General features: G+C 41.4%; 1 protein-coding gene across 6 annotated transcripts in view; it reads left to right on the top strand.

Annotated features, from left to right (window-relative positions):
• dennd5b (DENN/MADD domain containing 5B) overlaps positions 1-15569 on the top strand; it is a 159855-nt gene extending 144286 nt beyond the window's left edge. For all 6 annotated transcript variants that reach the window (XM_060914307.1, XM_060914306.1, XM_060914305.1 and 3 more), the window contains 7 exons: positions 3085-3126; positions 5166-5284; positions 6160-6347; positions 6452-6534; positions 6612-6738; positions 11254-11428; positions 13827-15569. In XM_060914307.1, coding sequence (XP_060770290.1) covers positions 3085-3126; positions 5166-5284; positions 6160-6347; positions 6452-6534; positions 6612-6738; positions 11254-11428; positions 13827-14010 — 918 coding nt within the window. In that variant the 3' untranslated portion in view covers positions 14011-15569. The remainder of the gene's footprint in view (positions 1-3084; positions 3127-5165; positions 5285-6159; positions 6348-6451; positions 6535-6611; positions 6739-11253; positions 11429-13826) is intronic.
• Positions 15570-21539: the final 5970 nt, after the last annotated feature.

Genomic DNA, 21539 nt, shown 5'->3' with positions numbered 1-21539 from the left:
AAGTAAAGGTCTTATTCTTGCTGCAGCTCATGGACATTTTGATTAGTCAGCGTCTGATTACAAATGAAATTAAATCGGATGTGGGTTTGTTTTGCTACATATTGAACATTTAAATATTGACCTGTGTAAATAAGTAGAAGTGCATGGCAGTTTGACTGGAAAAAAAATTGAATTCCCCAAACAATAATTTAAAAGGAGATACTGAACGGCAGGAAATCATTAGTGAGGTTTGCTATGACTTGTGAGCGATTTATTCCTTGTATGCGACAGTTCTCTAAACAAGAATTTAATCCGAAGGGACATTTCAGACCCCTATCTGAACAAACATTTTATTTATTTATTTCTCCACAAGCAGAAATGGATCCCAAAGAAGCCACGCCCACTTTATAAGCACGTCGACTAGATGGCAAGCTACATGGATGCAAACGGCGCGCCTTTTGACGGATGCCGCCTTTTTCACGGCTGTCTGGGGGACTTGTGTGAATTGCGCAGATCCAATGAGTTTTTTTTGGGGGGGGGGGCGTTGGAGTGTCTAATTATAATTTCATCAAAGTAAATTCTGTATTAAAATTACTAAATAAGCAAATGCCGTTACAGTCCATGAAACATAGGAAGTATGAGAAGAAAACAGTAAATCAGAAAGCTGCGCACGTAAAGCCAGTTGGCTGCGCGCCATTATCTGCTGCTGGCTGCACTTCACTGCACGCGCAAGGATTTCCATCAGTCCAACATAAGTTACGTAATTGGCTTTACGTGCGCAGCTTTCTGATTTACTGTTTTCTTCTCATACTTCCTGTGTTTCATGGACTGTAATGGCATTTGCTTATTTAGTAATTTTAATACAGAATTTACTTTGATGAAATTATAATCAGACACTCCAACGCCCCCCCCCCCCAAAAAAAAAAACCTCATCAGATCTGCACGATTCACACAAGTCCCCCAGACAGCCGTGAAAAAGGCGGCATCCGCCAAAAGGCGCGCCGTTTGCATCCATGAAGCTAGCTCATGTTGATTTTTCGTACGTTCCTGTTAAAGCGCCTTCCTCTTCATGTTCATCTGACAAGCGTTCTTGTTTTAAGTCAAAATTTATCTTTCTGAAAAGTATCTTTGTTGTGTCCGGCGATGTCACGAACTCTATTGTACCGTAGTAACCATTTTGAAGTAGAATGTAAAGTTTTGCATGGTGATGCTCCCAGTGCTCTTATAGTAAATCAGTGTTGTGGTCGAGTCACTAAACCTCGAGTCCGAGTCCAGTCTCGAGTCCTCAGTATTCAAGCCCGAGTCATTAAAAAATTTTCAAGTCGAGTCCGAGAACAAGACTCCAACCGCACCATTTGATGGTGGCTGTTTCAGCGCCATTAACATTAGTTTGTTCCTGAACATGACGTATGAACAGGTGAATGTGCTTCTCTTTATCAGGGAAGTATTCTGTCAGAGATGGCTGGGAGACGGATGTAAGTGCAGAAGGTGTGTTTATTAATACAAGTGAAGACGGTAAACAATCCAGAACGGCAGGCAAAATCGTGAAACGAGCAATAAGTCGAGCGAGGCACAAACAGACTATCAGAGGCTCGGCAGAATCAAAGAAACAGGAAATCAGGGATCAGGAAACCAAACAAGGAAATAAGACTCTTTATTTTTTCACGGTCCAAATCCTGCGCTCTGATTGGCTGGCGAGCGGGTCCGTATCCTATGGTATGGACCCCAGTTACGGACCTCTGGTGACTCGCTCGTTCACAACAACAACAAACATGGTAGCAATTTTTGTCAACATTTTTTTTTTTAAATAAGATTTATTTATAAGATTATCAAAAATCGTATAAATTTTTGCCAGCATTTCTCAGGATAATAGCATTAATTTTACAGCATGGATAGTGATAACGACAGTGTTCACAGCGAAAGCGAGTTTTACTACCCTGAGGAAGAAGAAATAAAAGAAAACATTTCAGGAGAAAGCTAAAAACCTCTAACTTGCTAACGCCGAGCAAAAACATGGCTGAATCCTGAATGACTCCTATTTGTATAAATAGGGGACTACATAGGCGGCAAAAAGTAGTTTTTTTCCTGCCATGGAAGTGCACTTGTATACCGAGGAGGAAGCCATTTGCATTACAGCCGTGAATGAGGATTCAAAATGGCGGCTCGGCTCGGTTTTCCCTTTCGGGCGCTCTCGTTTTCTGTTAGAATTTGGTAAAGAAAAAAATAAATATTATTTACCAGCTTAAGGTCGGTCCGTATGGTGAAATACTGTGACCTCGGCCTTGAATACTGATCTCGGGCCAGAGGGCCTCAGTCAGTACTTTCAAGACCTCGCTCGGTCACGGTATTTCACCACACGGACCTCCCAGCTGGTAAATAACATGTATGTCTTAATAGAGCTTAGTAACTCATAGTGTTACTTTCTAGTCATACTTGCATGGTAACTGGCATAGCACTTGAGAGGAAAAGGGGGAAAAATACAAGCGTCTGAAGGTGCAGTGATTTATTGTAAGTGGTGTATGGAACTGGCGCACATGCGTGTTGCATGGTATCTGATGGAAAACCAATCATTGTAATTATGACTTTGATTTTATTATTTGACCATGTTTAATATAATAAAATGCAAATAGTGTAACTTGGTAAGTTGACGTTTTTGGCACTGTGTACGGTTTTGTGTATGCGCACTTGTGATGTATGGTCACATCACGTCCGCTTTGTTTTCTGAGGTTCTCCTGTGGTTCCTGATTTTCCTTCCTCGTCTGCATGCCACGAATTTACAAATAGAGCAAACTCGCCCATTGTTGAAATTTGAGTTGCAATGTAACAAATGAAATATTAAACTAAGTAAGTAAAATGTTTTGGCAGCTTGTATATGTTCACTCGCTGAACCCCTGTAGGTCTGGGTATGAATCACTCGCTTGTGTCCTCGTTTCCATGGTGAACTGCATTCGTGTGTGTGTGTGTGTGTGTGTGTGTGTGTGTGTAAAAGCCCTGCTGAAGAGACTAAACTCAACGTCACTGGGGATGCCAAAGAAAGAAGAGTCACTTACTGCCATGCCCACTCTGTCAGTCATATGTCCTAACCAGTCATGTTTCTTTCCCCAGTCTGCCTTTAGGGCTCACACGCACCTCTCCATTCCCTTCAAGGTCAGGAGCACATTTTACCACGACTCTCTCACTCCATCTCTCTTTCCTCACTGGTCCTTTCTGGATATTCCTGTAGAACTAAACTTTGTCATTTTCATGCAGCTGCTTTTGAAAAATACCTCTCAGGTTTATTACAGTGGGGCAAAAAAAGTATTTAGTCAGCCACCAATTGTGCAAGTTCTCGCACTTAAAAAGATGAGAGAGGCCTGTAATTTTCATCATAGGTACACTTCAACTATGAGAGACAGAATGGGGGGAAAGAATCCAGAAAATCACATTGTAGGATTTTTAATGAATTAATTGGTAAATTCCTCTGTAAAATAAGTATTTGGTCACCTACAAACAAGCAAGATTTCTGGCTCTCACAGACCTGTAACTTCTTCTTTAAGAGGCTCCTCTGTCCTCCACTCGTTACCTGTATTAATGGCACCTGTTTGAACTCGTTATCAGCATAAAAGACACCTGTCCACAACCTCAAACAGTCACACTCCAAACTCCACTATGGCCAAGACCAAAGAGCTGTCAAAGGACACCAGAAACAAAACTGTAGTCCTGCACCAGGCTGGGAAGACTGAATCTGCAATAGGTAAGCAGCTTGGTGTGAAGAAATCAACTGTGGGAGCAATTATTAGAAAATGGAAGACATACAAGACCATTGATAATCTCCCTCGATCTGGGGCTCCACGCAAGATCTCACCCCGTGGGGTCAAAATGATCACAAGAACGGTGAGCAAACATCCCAGAACCACACGGGGGGACCTAGTGAATGACCTGCAGAGAGCTGGGACCAAAGTAACAAAGGCTACCATCAGTAACACACTACGCCGCCAGGGACTCAAATCCTGCAGTGTCAGACGTGTCCCCCTGCTTAAGCCAGTACATGTCCAGGCCCGTCTGAAGTTTGCTAGAGAGCATTTGGATGATCCAGAAGAGGATTGGGAGAATGTCATATGGTCAGATGAAACCAAAATAGAACTTTTTGGTAAAAACTCAACTTGTCGTGTTTGGAGGAGAAAGAATGCCGAGTTGCATCCAAAGAACACCATACCTACTGTGAAGCATGGGGGTGGAAACATCATGCTTTGGGGCTGCTTTTCTGCAAAGGGACCAGGACGACTGATCTGTGTAAAGGAAAGAATGAATGGGGCCATGTATCGTGAGATTTTGAGTGAAAACCTCCTTCCATCAGCAAGGGCATTGAAGATGAAATGTGGCTGGGTCTTTCAGCATGACAATGATCCCAAACACACCGCCCGGGCAACGAAGGAGTGGCTTCGTAAGAAGCATTTCAAGGTCCTGGAGTGGCCTAGCCAGTCTCCAGATCTCAACCCCATAGAAAATCTTTGGAGGGAGTTGAAAGTCCGTGTTGCCCAGCGACAGCCCCAAAACATCACTGCTCTAGAGGAGATCTGCATGGAGGAATGGGCCAAAATACCAGCAACAGTGTGTGAAAACCTTGTGAAGACTTACAGAAAACGTTTGACCTCTGTCATTGCCAACAAAGGGTATATAACAAAGTATTGAGATGAGCTTTTGTTATTGACCAAATACTTATTTTCCACCATAATTTGCAAATAAATTCTTTAAAAATCAGACAATGTGATTTTCTGGATTTTTTTTTCTCATTCTGTCTCTCATAGTTGAAGTGTACCTATGATGAAAATTACAGGCCTCTCTCATCTTTTTAAGTGGGAGAACTTGCACAATTGGTGACTGACTAAATACTTTTTTGCCCCACTGTAGCTTTAGGCACTTTACTGCTTCCATCCCTTTGGTTATAGATGTTTAGGATTGACATGAAAATGACATTTTCAGTGCATCTTAATGTTTTGTAGTTTGCTGGGACACTGGGAGATTGTGTGCATTAGTTGGGTAGAGGAGTAGTTTGAGTGCTGCATGATTCTTCTGGGGTATACGGTTGGGGTGTAAGACTTTGGCACTTGACTATTCTGTAAAATAAACTGAGTGTCACGACTTTTTTTTTTTTCCCTTCTCCTTTGTCACAATCTGACTGTACACTTCATTAATTGTTCTTGCAGTGTCAGAACCTGGGGAAGCTGACCACTGTGCAGTTGGGCCACGATAACGCTGGGCTTCTGGCCAAGTGGCTGGTGGACTGTGTGATGGTTCGCAACGAGATTACAGGACACACGTATAAGTGAGCGCAACATGCTACAGCCATTTCCTCCACATTAAAGTGCATATCACAGGAAAATTCAGGAACAAGATCAATGTAATTCTCCTATTTTATATTAAACTTTGGTCAAAGATCTATCACATTTTGCATTTTGTGCAATTTTTTTTTACCTTGCGCAATACCAGAAAAATTCAGCTGAAATCGAGCCATTGGAGGCGAATTGGTCCGCCTCTGAAAAAACTTGGCATTTGGATTTCCCGGTAAACATTGATTTTCATGACGTCGCGTGCGGGACACCTCCCTCTGAATCCTACGTCAGCGCTGGTTTGTTTATGAGAAAACGACCTGGTGGTTTTCTGCAAATTTCTTCAACGTTATCGCGTAATTATTAAAATGGTTAACAGATGTATCGTAGGAGGGTGTAGCAACACCAATCTTGATGGGATTAGCACTCATCGTTTCCCAAAAGACCAGACAATGAGAGAGAAATGGGAGCGCTTGGTCTACACAGGCTGTGCACTGAAACCGTGCAAAGCTCGCGCAGCCTGCTGGCGCTTCCACAGGTGATGTCACGAATCTGGCTCCAGACTCCCTTGGGATTTTTCCAGACGCGTTTTGTTTTATTTTTTTTCTGCTGTAGACAGATGGCCTTGTGCAAAATTATCCTTCTGGATGAGTGTGTAAAGGGACATACTTTCATATTAAAAAAAAAACCACAATATTGGTCCAGAATATGCACTTTAACACACGTGAGCTCAAGTAGAAGACCTGAAAAGCACTGATAACATGTAAATAAATATATAAAACAAAAGGAAACGTGTACTCCTCCTCCTTTGTTTTCCTTCCCTCTATAAAACTTTTTTTTTTAAACCCTTCTGAACTGATGCTTTTCCCAGATTCCCATGTGGACGGTGGCTGGGGAAAGGTGTGGACGACGGCAGTCTTGAGCGGATCCTAATTGGTGAATTGGTGGCTCCGTGCAGTGAAGAGGAGGTGGGGCGTGGCTCTAAGACTCCGCCCCCTCAGCGCTCACCCTCCCAACTCCGTCGAATCAGCATCAGTTCTATCACAGGCCGAGGCAGCAGTACGTTTTAATATAGATCTGAGAGATTACTGCAGTGTGACACGTTATGTACAACCGGTTATTGTGCCATGGTTTTTGGAACGATGTGTCTTGTCTTGTTTTAGAACCAACAGCAGATCAGATCCAGGAAGCCATCAGTGAAGCAATAAACAACATTGTGAAACATTTTCACAAACCAGAGAAGGAGGTAGGTGTGTGTGTGTGACTTTGATGTAGTGTTGCCTGTTGTGGACTCGGACTCATCGTCTCCGTCCTCACACACAGAGAGGGAGTCTGACGGTTCTGCTGTGTGGAGAGGGAGGTCTAGTGGGAGCTCTGGAGCAGTTCTTCTACCACGGCTTCCGCACAGCTCGTCTCTTCCAGAAAAGCGTCTTTCTGTGGGACTTTATTGGTGAGCTCATCTTTTGAATTTATCTTAAGGCCACACCAATTTAATTAGTTGGTTCTCGGAATCGCCGCTTGAAAAAAATGCAAAATGAAGAAAAAAAAATCGAAATCAAACTCCCGCCAACAGAAGAGGTCACGTGACACCGAAAACCAATCAAATGGCCCCTTTCACTTTAGATAAAGACTTGTGGAAGAAACATGCCTGTGGAGGGGAATCCTGCAAAGCCTGTGTTTGTGATTGTTAGGATATTCAGCGAACAGAAGCGTAAAATTTTTGACAGGTGTGTTGAAATTCTGTTTACTGGTTTGCCTGTATTGTTTGGTCTATTTCCACCGCTAATTTTACCATCAGAGCATTTTTTTAAATTTTATTTTATTTTTATTTCGCCCGCTCGCTTCGTATTTTTCTTGAAAAAATCCTAATTAAATTGGTGTGGCCTAACTTGATTTTTTTTTTTTTTTTATGCGACTCGCCAGCATCATGTTTTGTCCTTGGTGCTGTGTTCTTTGAGCATGAGATTAATTCTTATGCTGGGAGCTTCTCACCTCGAGTTAATTAATTTCAAATTAATTAATTAATTAATTAAATTAATTTTCCATCATTTCAGGTTTGAATTTTGTGGCTAAAATTAATTAATTGATCTTGAAGGATCCAGATGTGTATCCACTGGGTACTAGTGTACCATCCAGATCTCATACTGCTAATATAGATCACTATGATTTTTTTTTTTTTAAAGTGAAGAACATGTTGATGAAGGATGAGAATTTTAAGAATATTTATTTCTGTACACGTTGATTGCATTTTTAAGTCCGTCCCCCCCAATATTTGGATTCATTAATTTTTAATTTATAGACTTGAACCAAGTAGCAATGATTTAAAAGCAACACTTATTTTTATTTTTATATTTTATTTGTTTAAATAATGGAACTGCTTTTAGAGTTTTCTAAGCTTCACAAAATGCATCTTTTCACATTTATGGAAAAACGTATTCTTTTTTTTTTATTTGTTTGTGCCACGATGAACGGAACAAATGTATAAAAAACTGTTTTCTTGTTTTATTTCTTTAAAATGGGGGGGGGGACCCAAATGAACCTTTTTATTTATAAAAGGTTGTATTTGTATATTAAAGAACATTTTATCAAACTCTGAAAGCTACATGGAAGATGATTTTTAACTGTTTTCTAAGTAGCTTTGCAAAAAAAAAATTGTGAAATTTATTTAGCTATTATTTTGTTCAATATTTTTCAAATCTCACACATTGTATTATTTTACATCTTAAAATTCCTGGATTGTTTACTTTGACTTTAAAAAAAAAACTATTTATTATTTGCTAATGACATTGAAATTTGTTTAATTTCTCCCACTTGTTGGCCCACATCTTAAACCTGGGGATAGATTAGGGATAAAATGTTTTTCAGATCCAAAACAAATCAGCATGTGAAAGTTTACCAAATCAGAAACTTTGAATACTTCGAACATGCTCACGTGTGTACAGTGGTGCTTGAAAGTTTGTGAACCCTTTAGAATTTTCTATATTTCTGCATAAATATGACCTAAAACATCAGATTTTCACCCAAGTCCTAAAAGTAGATCAAGAGAACCCAATTAAACATCCATCCATCCATTACCTGTAGCCACTTGTCTTGTTCTACAGGGTCGCAGGCAAGCTGGAGCCTATCCCAGCTGACTACGGGCGAAAGGCAGGGTACACCCTGGACAAGTCGCCAGGTCATCACAGGGCTGACACATAGACACAGACAACCATTCACACTCACATTCACACCTACGGTCAATTTAGAGCCACCAGTTAACCTAACCTGCATGTCTTTGGACTGTGGGGGAAACCGGAGCACCCGGAGGAAACCCACGCAGACACGGGGAGAACATGCAAACTCCACACAGAAAGGCCCTCGTCGGCCACGGGGCTCGAACCCGGACCTTCTTGCTGTGAGGCGACAGTGTGAATCACTACACCACCGTGCCACCCCTCAATTAAACAAATGAAACAAAATTTATTATACATGTTCATATATTTATTGAGCAAAATGATCCAATATTGCATATCAGTGAGTGGCAAAAGTACGTGAACCTTTGTTTTCAGTATCTGGTGTTGACCCCCTTGTGCATCAGTAACTGTAGCTAAATGTGTGCAGCAACTGTTGATCAGTCCTGCACACCGGCTTGGAGGAATTTTAGCCCATTCCTCTGCACAGAACAGCTTCAACTCTGGGATGTTGGTGGGTTTCCTCACATTTCTATTAGATTAAAGTCAAGACTTTGACTTGGCCATTCCAAAACATTATTCTTCTTTAGCCATTCTTTGGTAGAACGACTTGTGTGCTTAGGGTCATTGTTTTGCTGCATGACCCACCTCTTGAGATTCAGTTCACAGACCGATGTCCTGACATTTTCCTTTAGAATTCGCTGGTATAATTCAGAATTCATTTTGACGATAAGCCATCCTGGCCTAGATGCAGCAAAACCGATCCAAACCGTGATACTACCACCACCATGTTTCACAGATGGGATAAGGTTCTTATGCTGGAATGCAGTGTTTTCCTTTCTCTAAACATAACGCTTCTCATTTAAACCAAGAAGTTCTATTTTGGTCTCGTCCTTTCACAGATTTTTTTTCAATAACCTTCTGGCTTGTCCACATGATTTTTAGTAAACTGTAGTCAGGTAGCAATGTTCTTTTTGGAGAGCAGTAGCTTTTCCCTTGCAACCCTGCCATGCATACCATTTGTTGTTCAGTGTTGTCCTGATGGTGGACTCATTAACATTGGTTAAATGTGAGAGAAGCCTTTAGTTGCTGAGAAAGTTACCCTGGGTTCCTTTGTGACTTCATGGACTATAGAGATCTTGCAGTCACGTGACCGGAAAGTACACAGCCGCCATCTTGTCGGTAAAAAACACCGCTGAATACTGCTGCACTCGTGTACAGAATGGATCAATTTCAACCGACGGACTACACGGCTCATTTTTCTAATGAACAGATAACTAGATATATGTCTAAAATAAACGATCTACAGATTAGTGACCCTTATGGCTTACCAGACGTAGTTTTCACGACCGTGCCAGTGGATATGGAACTGCCAGCGGAATACCCAGACGTGTATAATTACCTCATTAACCTTCCCTCGCTGTTCAGTGAAAGTGCTTATAAATCTCTGGACAGTTATCTTTACAGAAATTCAGGATTTGTCAGCCCCCCTCAGATGTGGCATCTTGTAAACAAGAAAATAACAATCCTCATTGGACGGGTAAGTCACTTAAGTATTATCTAGTATAGCACTGACCAGCCGATAATAGAATAAGGTAATTCCAGCTGTAATTCCAAATCGTCTGTCTTGTTTACCATGGATCTGGCAGAGAGGTAGAGGCTTAGCAGTGGAGATTTGAGTGGCTGTTTTCTGAGCTTAGTCAGCAGGCTGGCTCTGCAGCCTCGCTTTTGCTTCCGCTCCCGGCGCTGCCTCCTTCGCCTGCCAGACCCAATAACAATCCACGGAGACCCCGCTGGTCTCGCTATCTCGTCTGGAATGTTGTGCATGCGATGGAAATCGCTACAAACCGTCATTTTCTGCTGGAAACCAATGTCCAGTAAGTCCATACGGTTGTAGTGGATATTGAAGTCCAATGCAGACGAACAACACGCAAAAATGCACACAAAAAACATAACTGTGCACAGGTAGGGAGAGCTTGTAGCCGCAGCCGTTGTAGTAGAATTGTACTAGTGTTTTCCAGAAGAAAAAGTAGAACTAGAAGTAGAAGGCGTTAATATGGCGTTTGACCAACAAGATGGCGTCTGTCACAATCTGGATCGGCTGTGACGTCACATGCAAGTGCTCCATTAGACCCCTTGCTCTTGGAGTGATCTTTGTTGGTCGTCCACTCCTGGGGAAGGTAACGGTGATCTTGAATTTCCTCCGTCTGACTGTGGATTGATGGAACTCTCCTTTGTTCCATGATGCACTTCCACAAACATGTTGATAGATCCCTGTTCCTTAAATAAAAACAGGACACCCACTCACACCTAATCGTCATCCTGCTGACTGAAAACACCAGACTCTAATTTCACCTTCAGGTTAACTCCAAAGGTTCATATACTTTTGCCATTCATTGCTATGTAATATTGGATTACTTTCCTCAATAAATAAATGATCAAATGTAACTTTTGTTTGTTTGTTTTCTCAATTTGTTTAATTGGGTTCTCTATCTACTTTTAGGATGTGTGTAAAAATCTTGTGATTTGCATGATATGCAGAAATATAGAAAATTCTGAAGGGTTCACAAATTTTCAAGCACCATTGTACTATGCTCATGTATGTTGAGGACGCTTGATCAAAAATGTCTGTCTATTGAATTTCAGTGTTTGACATGCCAAGAGTGGGTGTAGATGTTTATATACTGACTGACAAAGACTTCATCAGTGACTATGAATATAAATACATGTACAATACATCCATATAACGATCTGTACATATGCGCTTGTCTGTGTGTGGTTTGTGTATTGAACAGAGAGGACAGTGGTGTATATGGAGGGTTCTGATCAGATGGGTGATATGCAGCGGTCAGCCAAGCCCATCGGTTCAAGCTGCAACTCTCTTTGTCGCTATGCCAACGCTATCAACAATACATCACGCAACTTGGGCAAAGATGGCAAATTCCAGCTTTTGGTCTGCCTTGGGACAAGGTATGGACATTACAGGGGTGTGTATAAACACCAGGGCTCGACATTAAGGACTGCCCGATTGTCCGGGGCAAGTGAAACATGCATTCGGCCAAGTGGGATATGTCCCCGACATGCCTGACCGGGCAAGCTGGAATGAGCATACACTACCAATCAGAAGTTTGGGGTCACTTTGAAATGTCCTTATTTTTGAAAGAAAAGCACTTTTCTTTTCAATGAAGATCACTTTAAACTAATCAGAAATGCACTCTATACATTGCTAATGTGGTAAATGACTATTCTAGCTGCAAATGTGTGGTTTTTGGTGCAATATCTCCATAGGTGTATAGAGGCCCATTTCCAGCAACTCTCACTCCAGTGTTCTAATGGTACAATGTGTTTGCTCATTGCCTCAGAAGGCTAATGGATGATTAGAAAACCCTTGTACAATCATGTTAGCACAGCTGAAAACAGTTGAGCTCTTTAGAGAAGCTATAAAACTGACCTTCCTTTGAGCAGATTGAGTTTCTGGAGCATCACATTTGTGGGGTCGATTAAATGCTCAAAATGGCCAGAAAAATGTCTCGACTATATTTTCTATTCATTTTACAACTTATGGTGGGAAATAAAAGTGTGACTTTTCATGGAAAACACAAAATTGTCTGGGTGACCCCAAACTTTTGAACGGTAGTGTATATTACCGACTAGCGCCACAAAAATTAGGCTTTTTGATCTTTTATTTCAGTTCCTAAAAGCGTCCCTCACTACGTATCCGCCATTATGTCTTGGCTGTTTTCTTAGTCTCGGTTTCATTCACTGCTTTGCAAGTTATTTTATAAACCCCCGCTGGTGTAGTACGGTACTCGTACTGTTTATAGACCCCTTGTGCATGACGTCACGCACCACGTGATAATAACAGCTGGGGTCAGACAGACACCGTCTTTCATGCAAGCAAGGCTTAATCAGTCTTCAGTATGGTTAACTTCTGCGCTGTTTTTGCTCGTTCAAACAGAGAAATGGATAAAAGGCGTTACCGTCTCCCCGCTCTCGAGAAAAACGTTAACAAATAGAAGCGAATGCTTCAAGAACGAGGAAATGAGCGGTTAAAGAATACGAGGAGAGGAGCTCAGCCTGAAAGCGCCAGAGAAATTCACGATTGTATTTAAAATGTATTTTACAAAAACAGGAAGTCGGAAGCGAGTATGGAAGAGTTTGCTTAAGAATCTCATTTTATTTTTTCCTGCTCGCATTTGAGTTAGCGCCTTCATGAAAGTGTTTGATTTTCTTAAAGGTGAAGCCGCTTCCTTATTCGACACAGAAAACCCAGATTGGTTTTAAAAAAACTCGGGCATAAAAAAAACTCCACAAGGAGCGACATGCGCGATAAATCCTGAAAGAACACAACAGATTAAGAGCAGAGAGAGCTGGAGCTTTGTTTCTCTTATCAGAGGAACACAGTCCTGTGCAGAATATTTATATATCAGTGTTTGTTATATCATCCACCTCTAGGTTTATTAAAAAAAAAACACACACACACTGTGTCATGATAGACCAGCTGCACTGATTCAGTTACAGGTTGCCAGGTCTGTGTAAAACACCTACAATCGACACTCAAAACAATTTTAAACTCAAACATTATCCTGTCGGGGGAAGGTTTTAAACTTTTTGAAGTGCATTGATGTGTACAAACGTATTTGATGTATTTATTTATTTATTTTATTATTGGTTTTAATTTTATGTGATATTTATTACCTGTATTGGCCATGAAATAGCCATAGATGCTTAAATGGCAATAAATGTAAACAAACAAACAAACAAATCCTGTCGGGGGGGGGTTAAACCTAGAGGTGGATGATGACAAAAACCCGATTATATAAATATTCTCAACCACAGTACTGTTCAAAAGTCTTGGCGCCCTGTTTTTTTCATACAAACTTTATTATAGATTTCTATTTTATGATCTCTACATTATTGAGTAATGAACCTACAGTCTGGGAGAGTTCTACACAAACGCACTGAACTTTACAGCAGTTGCATGCATGTGAAATGGAAATAAATCGACTAAGGCAGGAGAAACTATTTTGGATAACATTGTTGTCCGTTACAAGTAAAAAGTAACCAATAACTGAACTTGACGACAAACGGAATCAATAACCAAACTTCAACTCAATGTGTGATCTTCATTTTATGTTGCAGTTCACAACTAATTCTATGGTTTTCCTAAAAAAAAAGTACTCACAAAATAGGGGGAAAGTGATGGTATTGGGGGGCAAGTGGAAATTAACCCCCCCCCAGGGCAAGTGGGTTTAAAAATTAATGTCGAACCCTGAACACACGTGCGCGCACACCATCCTTATTAAGGTTTATATTACACAATCAGTATGACACTTCTTATTCTTTGCCACTCTCCATCTGTGTTCAGAGACCGATTGCTGCCTCAGTGGCTCCCCCTGCTGATCGAGTGTCCCATCATCATGCGTATGTATGAGGAATCGGCGTTGCTGCGTGACCATCTCGCTGTCAACTTTCTCATCAACGTCCTACACTCTCTGTACGACTTCCGCATAACTCTAGAGACCTCCCTCACCAAGGGGGTGGAGCTATAGCCACACAGAAACGCTCAGAACCTGTCTCCTTCCTCCACCTCAGTCTCCTGATCCCTCTGCCTCTGCTGCTGCTACTGCTGCTGCTTCCCGGGGGCACGAAACGACCATGCTCCAGACTAACACGGTATTTAAACAGCTGCTCCCAAAACCAGAGAAATCAGGGTTCACACGGAAGGGAGAAAAGCGTATTGGTTGCTCGAAGGTTTTCATTTTAACCAACCAGACATCCGTCTGGTTTCTGAACGGACAGTTTGCCGTGTTCATCCCACAGACACCTGGTCCTCTCGAGCGCACGTCAGGGCTTCACACGAGCCTGCAAGAAAGGGATTCACTGAAAAGCATTACGTTAATGGGTTTCGCAGAGATTTAGTATTAACAGGCTTCATAGGAATTTATTGCTTCTGACAATAGGAGGCTGAAGCGAAATCACACACGCATTAAAGCAGTGAATGACCTATATATAAGATCATTCTACGTTTCATTTGGGTGACGAACTTTTCCCACTGACGGCTAGTCATTTTTTAGAGAGACTAGAACAGACCAGTTGTGTTAACCCGGACCGGTCGAGTCAAACCTGCGTTAGTAAATAACATTCCAGCAACATAAAGCAGGATTATGTGAAGCATTAGATGATTTTTATTTATTAATTTTTTTTTTTTTTTTTGCGCCAGTCAGTATTAACTTGAGTTTTGTTGAAATAATTCAGCAGCAAACTTGTATATTTATCAGAAAACACTGGACGTAGATAAAGCAATAATAGTTTTCTGCCTTCTCCTGCCCTCATAAGGACAAAAATGTAAACCCCTTTTTTTTTTTTTTTTTTTCTTACTATATAATTTTTTTCCCAATTTTGAGCCAATTTCAAAGCCCTGTGATAGGTTCTGGCAAAGTTGATAAACTCTTCCATGCAGTGATAACAGATATAGGATTCTGAGAGTTAACTTTGCTGTCATTTACGAACGAATTTGTTACTTGCTGCAGGGGATTTGAACTCGCATTATACAGTGATGGAATTCCAGTTCTCCTCCTGTGTGAGGGAGCGTGTATGAAGTATGTTGTTTTTTTGTTTTAAATGTTCAGGATCATTTCTGTATATTTATTTATTTTCATTTTAAACAACGCTTTTGTGACACTGGTTGAAGAATGTATGGAGTTGGATCTAAGGGCAAGCTGTTCCATATTTGCCAGCTCATTGTGGTTGGTTCTGACTGTGTATAATATTGGTATAAATTTACTTGTATAAAGTTCAATCAACATGTTTGTTTTCCCCCTAAAAAGATGTTGGCACACATGATACAACACTGGATCATTCCCTTTAGCTTTTAATGCTATTGCATGCTTGAGCTGGAGATTAGTTAGTTCAGCTTTAGTTCAACTTTAAAAACCACTTTTTGCCCTCTGTGTACGTAGGACGGTTTGTTTTCCTTCCCGATTGCAAATTGTGAACGCTTCGTACTGGAAATACAGAAAAGAGTTCAGTTCTCCATCTGTTTAGTAAGAAATTGCTGTTATGTTCATGATCTTTATGGAACCTTTCATTAAAATAACTGTTTATGGTTGCACTGGCTATGACCTCACTTCTTAATAAGCTGTTTGTTGTCATTTGACTTTTTAAAAACTCTATACAGGAAATGATTATGCGGTACACTGCATGACCGTAATCAGTATTACAGTACCATGTGTGTTTAATGCAATGTTCTGAGTAAGGGCTTGGATATGGAGCTCATATTTATCCTTAGTAACTGCCTAAGGAATATTATGGCAGTGGCCAGTAAGGATGACAGGAATGATGAAAGTGTTAGTATTGATGGATCAATATTAGAGGAAGTTGATCATTTCAAATATCTTGGTGCAAGCATCCAGAATGATGGTGACGTCAGCAAGGAAATCAAGAGTAGACTGGCCATGAGTTTGAAAGCCTTGAATGGGATGAAGAAGTTATGGATAGGGCAGGATAAGGAGACAAAGCTCAGAGCCTGCATCTTCCAAATAGCATCTTATGCTTGTGAGGCTTGGGTCCTTCAGAAGACAGATGAGCAAAGAATCACATCTTTTGAAAACAAATGCTACCGCAGGATTTTGAGAGTCCCCTGGGTAGAAAGGCGCACAAATGAAGACATCAGGAAGGAGCTACAAGTAACCAGTGACTGGCTGCTACAATATGTTCGGAGACGGAAGCTGAAAGGCATGATGGGATGGAGAAACGAGTTCTTGAGGCACACATTCCGGGGAAGCGTAGCAGAGGAAGGCCAAGATGTAGATGGGATAGAACTCATCTCATCTCATTATCTGTAGCCACTTATCCTGTTCTACAGGGTCGCAGGCAAGCTGGAGCCTATCCCAGCTGACTACGGGCGAAAGGCGGGGTACACCCTGGACAAGTCGCCAGGTCATCACAGGGCTGACACATAGACACAGACAACCATTCACACTCACATTCACACCTACGCTCAATTTAGAGTCACCAGTTAACCTAACCTGCATGTCTTTGGACTGTGGGGGAAACCGGAGCACCCGGAGGAAACCCACGCGGAGAACATGCAAACTCCACACAGAAAGGCCCTCGCCGGCCACGGGGCTCGAACCCGGACCTTCTTGCTGTGAGGCGACAGCCCTAACCACTACACCACCGTGCCACCCTTGGGATAAAACTATGAAAGAGGTTTTTGGGTCTATGGAAAAGGCAACTAGGGTTGCTCAGAATAGACGTTTTTACCACACTGCTGTAAGAGAAGCTACGCTCTGATCAGAGTATGCTGCGATGACGATGACAACTGCCTGGTCAAGGTTATGGTGGTTTAAAATAGGCTACAAGTTTGTTTGGTTTTGAAATTGGATCCAATTAAATTTGTTTAAAAATATCACCAGCATGTACGAACTAAAATACCTGCATGAACGGGATTAGAAGGTCCTGGACACGTCTCTAGTTGAAACCAGTTATGAACTGGAATGATGTAGCTGAGGTTCAGGAACCGTCAGAGCCAGAATTCACACCCCATGCTGACACTTGGTGATATTTAGACCTCTGGATTTTTCCAGTGTTTCCACGATCATAGTATATAATGTTTAAAAAAAACATGAAGTGAAAGTGTAATGGATAGAGACACGGTGTTTAAGATCTTACTCAAAAGTGAAAGTATCCAGTAAAAAAAAAGGCTACTTTTAAAAGCACTCAAATAGTAAATGATTAAATTACATCATGTTCTCATGTAAAAAGTAACTTTTGGTTTTTTGGTTTGTTTTTGGCCTGAAAACATCTGGAAGTCTGCAATATTTATTATTAGCGAGACTTCACTTGCTGTTTAGCCAATAATCTTAGCTCCTGGAATCAGTGCTAGTTTAACCTAGCATTAGCAAAGAAAGCAGCCTAACTTGGTCAATTACAGCCATTAAGAGCAAAATAGTGAAATATTTTACTGAGCTAATCCTTAAGTTCCACACACTGTCAGAAATAGGGGTACAGGAAGAGTCTGTTTCCCCCAAGGTACAGTCTCCATTGTTGTACCTCATCTCATCATCTCTAGCCGCTTTATCCTGTTCTACAGGGTCGCAGGCAAGCTGGAGCCTATCCCAGCTGACTACGGGCGAAAGGCGGGGTACACCCTGGACAAGTCGCCAGGTCATCACAGGGCTGACACATAGACACAGACAACCATTCACACTCACATTCACACCTACGGTCAATTTAGAGTCACCAGTTAACCTAACCTGCATGTCTTTGGACTGTGGGGGAAACCGGAGCACGTGGGGGAAACCCACGCGGACACGGGGAGAACATGCAAACTCCACACAGAAAGGCCCTCACCGGCCACGGGGCTCGAACCTGGACCTTCTTGCTGTGAGGCGACAGTGCTAACCACTACACCACTGTGCCGCCCCTCAAGGTACCTGTGTGTCTCTTTTTAGGGCCAAAAAGGTACAGGTATGTTCCCTAGCAGTATTTAAAGGGTACAAATTCTCAGAGATGGACAAAGTACTCAACTTCATTCCTCAAGTCAAAGTGCCGATCCCACTGGTCAAATGTTACTCCGATACAAGTGAAAGTTGTCCAGCCAAATTTTTACTTAAAGTACTCGCTTTTAAAAATACTTAAGTATTCAAAGTACATTTTCTGTCAACGCATTGTTGTATTATTGCCACAGCGCTTACAAAACCTAATGCCTCTGAAACAACCGACTGGATTCACTGACTAACTTGTAGAACCTGCAGAATAAACGCCTGGTAGAACGTTACAAAATGAAACACAACTAAACCGAGAAACAGCCGTCGTCTTTTTTTTTTTTTAATTGTAACACTCATCCCCACCCCCGCATGGTAGTGTTCTGACCCAGCTCTGGCAGCGTGTGCACATGTACGGTGCCTTCCTTGCAAAAGTATTCATCCCCCTTGGTGTTTGTTCTCTTTTGCTGCATTACAAGCTGGAATTAATATGGATTTTTTGGGGGGTTAGCACCATTTGATTTACACAACATGCCTACCACTTTAAAGGTGAAAATTGTTGTTTTATTGTGATACAAACAATAATTAAGATGAAAAAACAGAAATCTGGAGTGTGCATAAGTATTCACCCCCTTTCGTATGAAACCCCTAAATAAGAGCTGGTCCAACCAATTCACTTCATAAGTCACGTAATTGGTTGATTACGATCCACCTGTGTGCAATCAAAGTGTCACATGATCTGTCACATGATGTCTGTATAAATCAACCTGTTCTGGAAGGACCCTGACTCTGCAACACTACTAAGCAAGCAACATGAAAACCAAGGAGCCTCCAAACAGGTCAGAGACAAAGTTGTGGAGAAGTACATATAGATCAGGGTTGGGTTATAAAAAAAAATCCCAAACTCTGAATATCCCAGGGAGCGCCATTAAATCCATTATAGCAAAATGGAAAGAACATGGCACCACTACAAACCTGTCAAGAGAAGGCTACCCACCAAAACTCACAGACCGGGCAAGGAGGGCATTAATCAGAGATGCAACAAAGACAACACTGAAGGAGCTCTAAGAGACTTTAGAACTTGTACTAAAAGACTTTGGTTTTGTACTAAATAACCGGATACCCATTTGTGTGTGGTGGCTCTCTCTCCCAAGTTCTTGAATCGACTTTTCTTGACAATCCTCTCCAGGCTGTGGTCATCCCTGTTGCTTGTGCACCTTTTCCAGCCAGCCTTTTCAGCAATGACCTTCTGTGGCTTACTCTTCTTGTGAAGGGTGTCAGTAATCATCTTCTGGACAACTGTCAAGTCAGCAGTCTTCCCCACGATTGTGGTTGCGTGTGCTGAACTAGACCGAGAGATAGACGGCATGTATACTGTTTTACTCAAACTCAACATTAAATATTCTAATATTCTGAGATACTGGACTTCTGATTTTCATGAGCTTTTAGCCATGATGATCAAAATTAAAACAAACAAAAAAAGCCTTGAAATATTTCACTTTGTGTAATGAATCTAGAATATATGAAAGTTTGTTTTTGAATAAAATTTTGGGAAAAAAAAACTTTTTCGCAATATTCCAATATTTTGAGATGCACCAGTACATCCTGGAACATAAAAGTTGCAGCGCGTTATTTTTATAAAAACTGTCAATACATCAGCAGTGCGTGTACTTATCAGATTTTTAGCTGGAATTCTAAATCCTTGAATACATTAGTAAGCAAAAATTATTTTAAGAAGATTATTATTATTATTATTATTATTATTATAGTAATAACTTTAATTGCAGGCGGCACAGTGGTGTAGTGGTTAGCGCTGTCGCCTCACAGCAAGAAGGTCTGGGTTTGAGCCCCGTGGCCGGCGAGGGCCTTTCTGTGTGGAGTTTGCATGTTCTCCCCGTGTCCGCGTGGGTTTCCTCCGGGTGCTCCGGTTTCCCCCCCAGTCCAAAGACATGCAGGTTAGGTTAACTGGTGACTCTAAATTGAGCGTAGGTGTGAATGTGAGTGTGAATGATTGTCTGTGTCTATGTGTCAGCCCTGTGATGACCTGGCGACTTGTCCAGGGTGTACCCCGCCTTTCGCCCGTAGTCAGCTGGGATAGGCTCCAGCTTGCCTGCGACCCTGTAGAACAGGATAAAGTGGCTACAGATAATGAGATGAGATGAGAACTTTAATTGCAATAATGGAGAGGACAGTGATGCAGTGGTTATGACTGTCACCTCACAGCAAGAAGGTTCTGGGTTTGAACCTCGTAGCCGATGAGGGCTTTTCTGCGTGGAGTTTGCAAGTTCTCGTCGTGCCTGTGTGGGTTTCCTCTGGGTGCTCTGGTTTTCTCCCACAGTCCAAAGACATGTAGTCATACTCTAAATTACCCAGATGTGTGAATGTGATGATAGATGATTGCAATAATGATAGGATATAATTTGGTTGCTCCGCAGCTGACTAAATACTGATTGGAAATTAAAAAAAAAAAAAAAGTAACTTTTGCATTTGATCAACTGGGTTTTTTTTAGTTCTTCTTAATGGTAATGTAAATACATAAATTTTCATGACTTGAGACGATAATATGAAAAATACTTTTGTAAACATCAAATTTAAGACATTATACACCAAAATTGCATTTTCCTCCCAAAGGGCCATCGATATTTGGTTGATCATCGGTGAATGACCAACCCATGACACAGTATTTGCGCTGGATTGATGGTCAATGACCAAAATATCTAAAAGAACCAGGTTTCAGCATGTATTCGATACTGTTATTGTGAAATTAACTACATTTAAATGGATAAAACCTGACTATCATTAACTGGGTAAGTCACTAAAATCACTTAAAATGTGTGCTCAGTGTATTTACGTTACATTACAGGCATTTAACAGACACACTCTTATCCAGAGCAACATACAACACACCCAGAGCAGCCTGGAGAGCAGTTGGGGGGGTTAGGTGCCTTGCTCAAGGGCACTTCAGCCATTCCTGCTGGTCCAAGGAATCAAACTGGCAACCTTTTGATACCAAAGCTGCTTCTATAGCCATTAGGCCATGGCTTCCCCATTTAGAGTGTATGTGGGGTGCATTTTGATCACTTTCAGTTATCTGCTTTTCATTTCTCAGTGGCAAAACTGAACAAGCAGAAACAGAGCGAGTAATGCATTTCTGATTTGAAATCCATAGACAGTAAAATTGGAAAAGGAAGTCAGATCTCACTTCTTGACAGTGATAACATAAAAACAATCTTGCATTTTAAACAGTTTAATTTAGTTCCAGCTAACTTTACACTGCAGGGGAAAAAAAGTAAGGAATAGAGAAGGAATCGGGTTGTTTTGAACTCCAGAAGCAGGATATGACGACATACTGTATAGAGCAGAACATAACCCAGTTAAATTCAAGCACTAAAGTATTTGTGAAATATTCTGCATGGTTCCTGCATATGGCCAAAAGTATGTACACCCCTACATCACACCTCTTTGCCAAACTATTCCTACAAACTTTGAAGCATGCAGTTGTACAGAATGTCCCTGTATGCTGTAGCATTACCATTTCCCTTTACTGGAACTAAGAGGCCCAAACCTGTTCCAGCATGACAATGCCCCTG

This window comes from Neoarius graeffei, chromosome 2, assembly GCF_027579695.1.
Source record: "Neoarius graeffei isolate fNeoGra1 chromosome 2, fNeoGra1.pri, whole genome shotgun sequence".
Lineage (NCBI taxonomy): Eukaryota > Metazoa > Chordata > Actinopteri > Siluriformes > Ariidae > Neoarius > Neoarius graeffei.
This window is presented reverse-complemented; position numbering and strand designations above follow the sequence as displayed.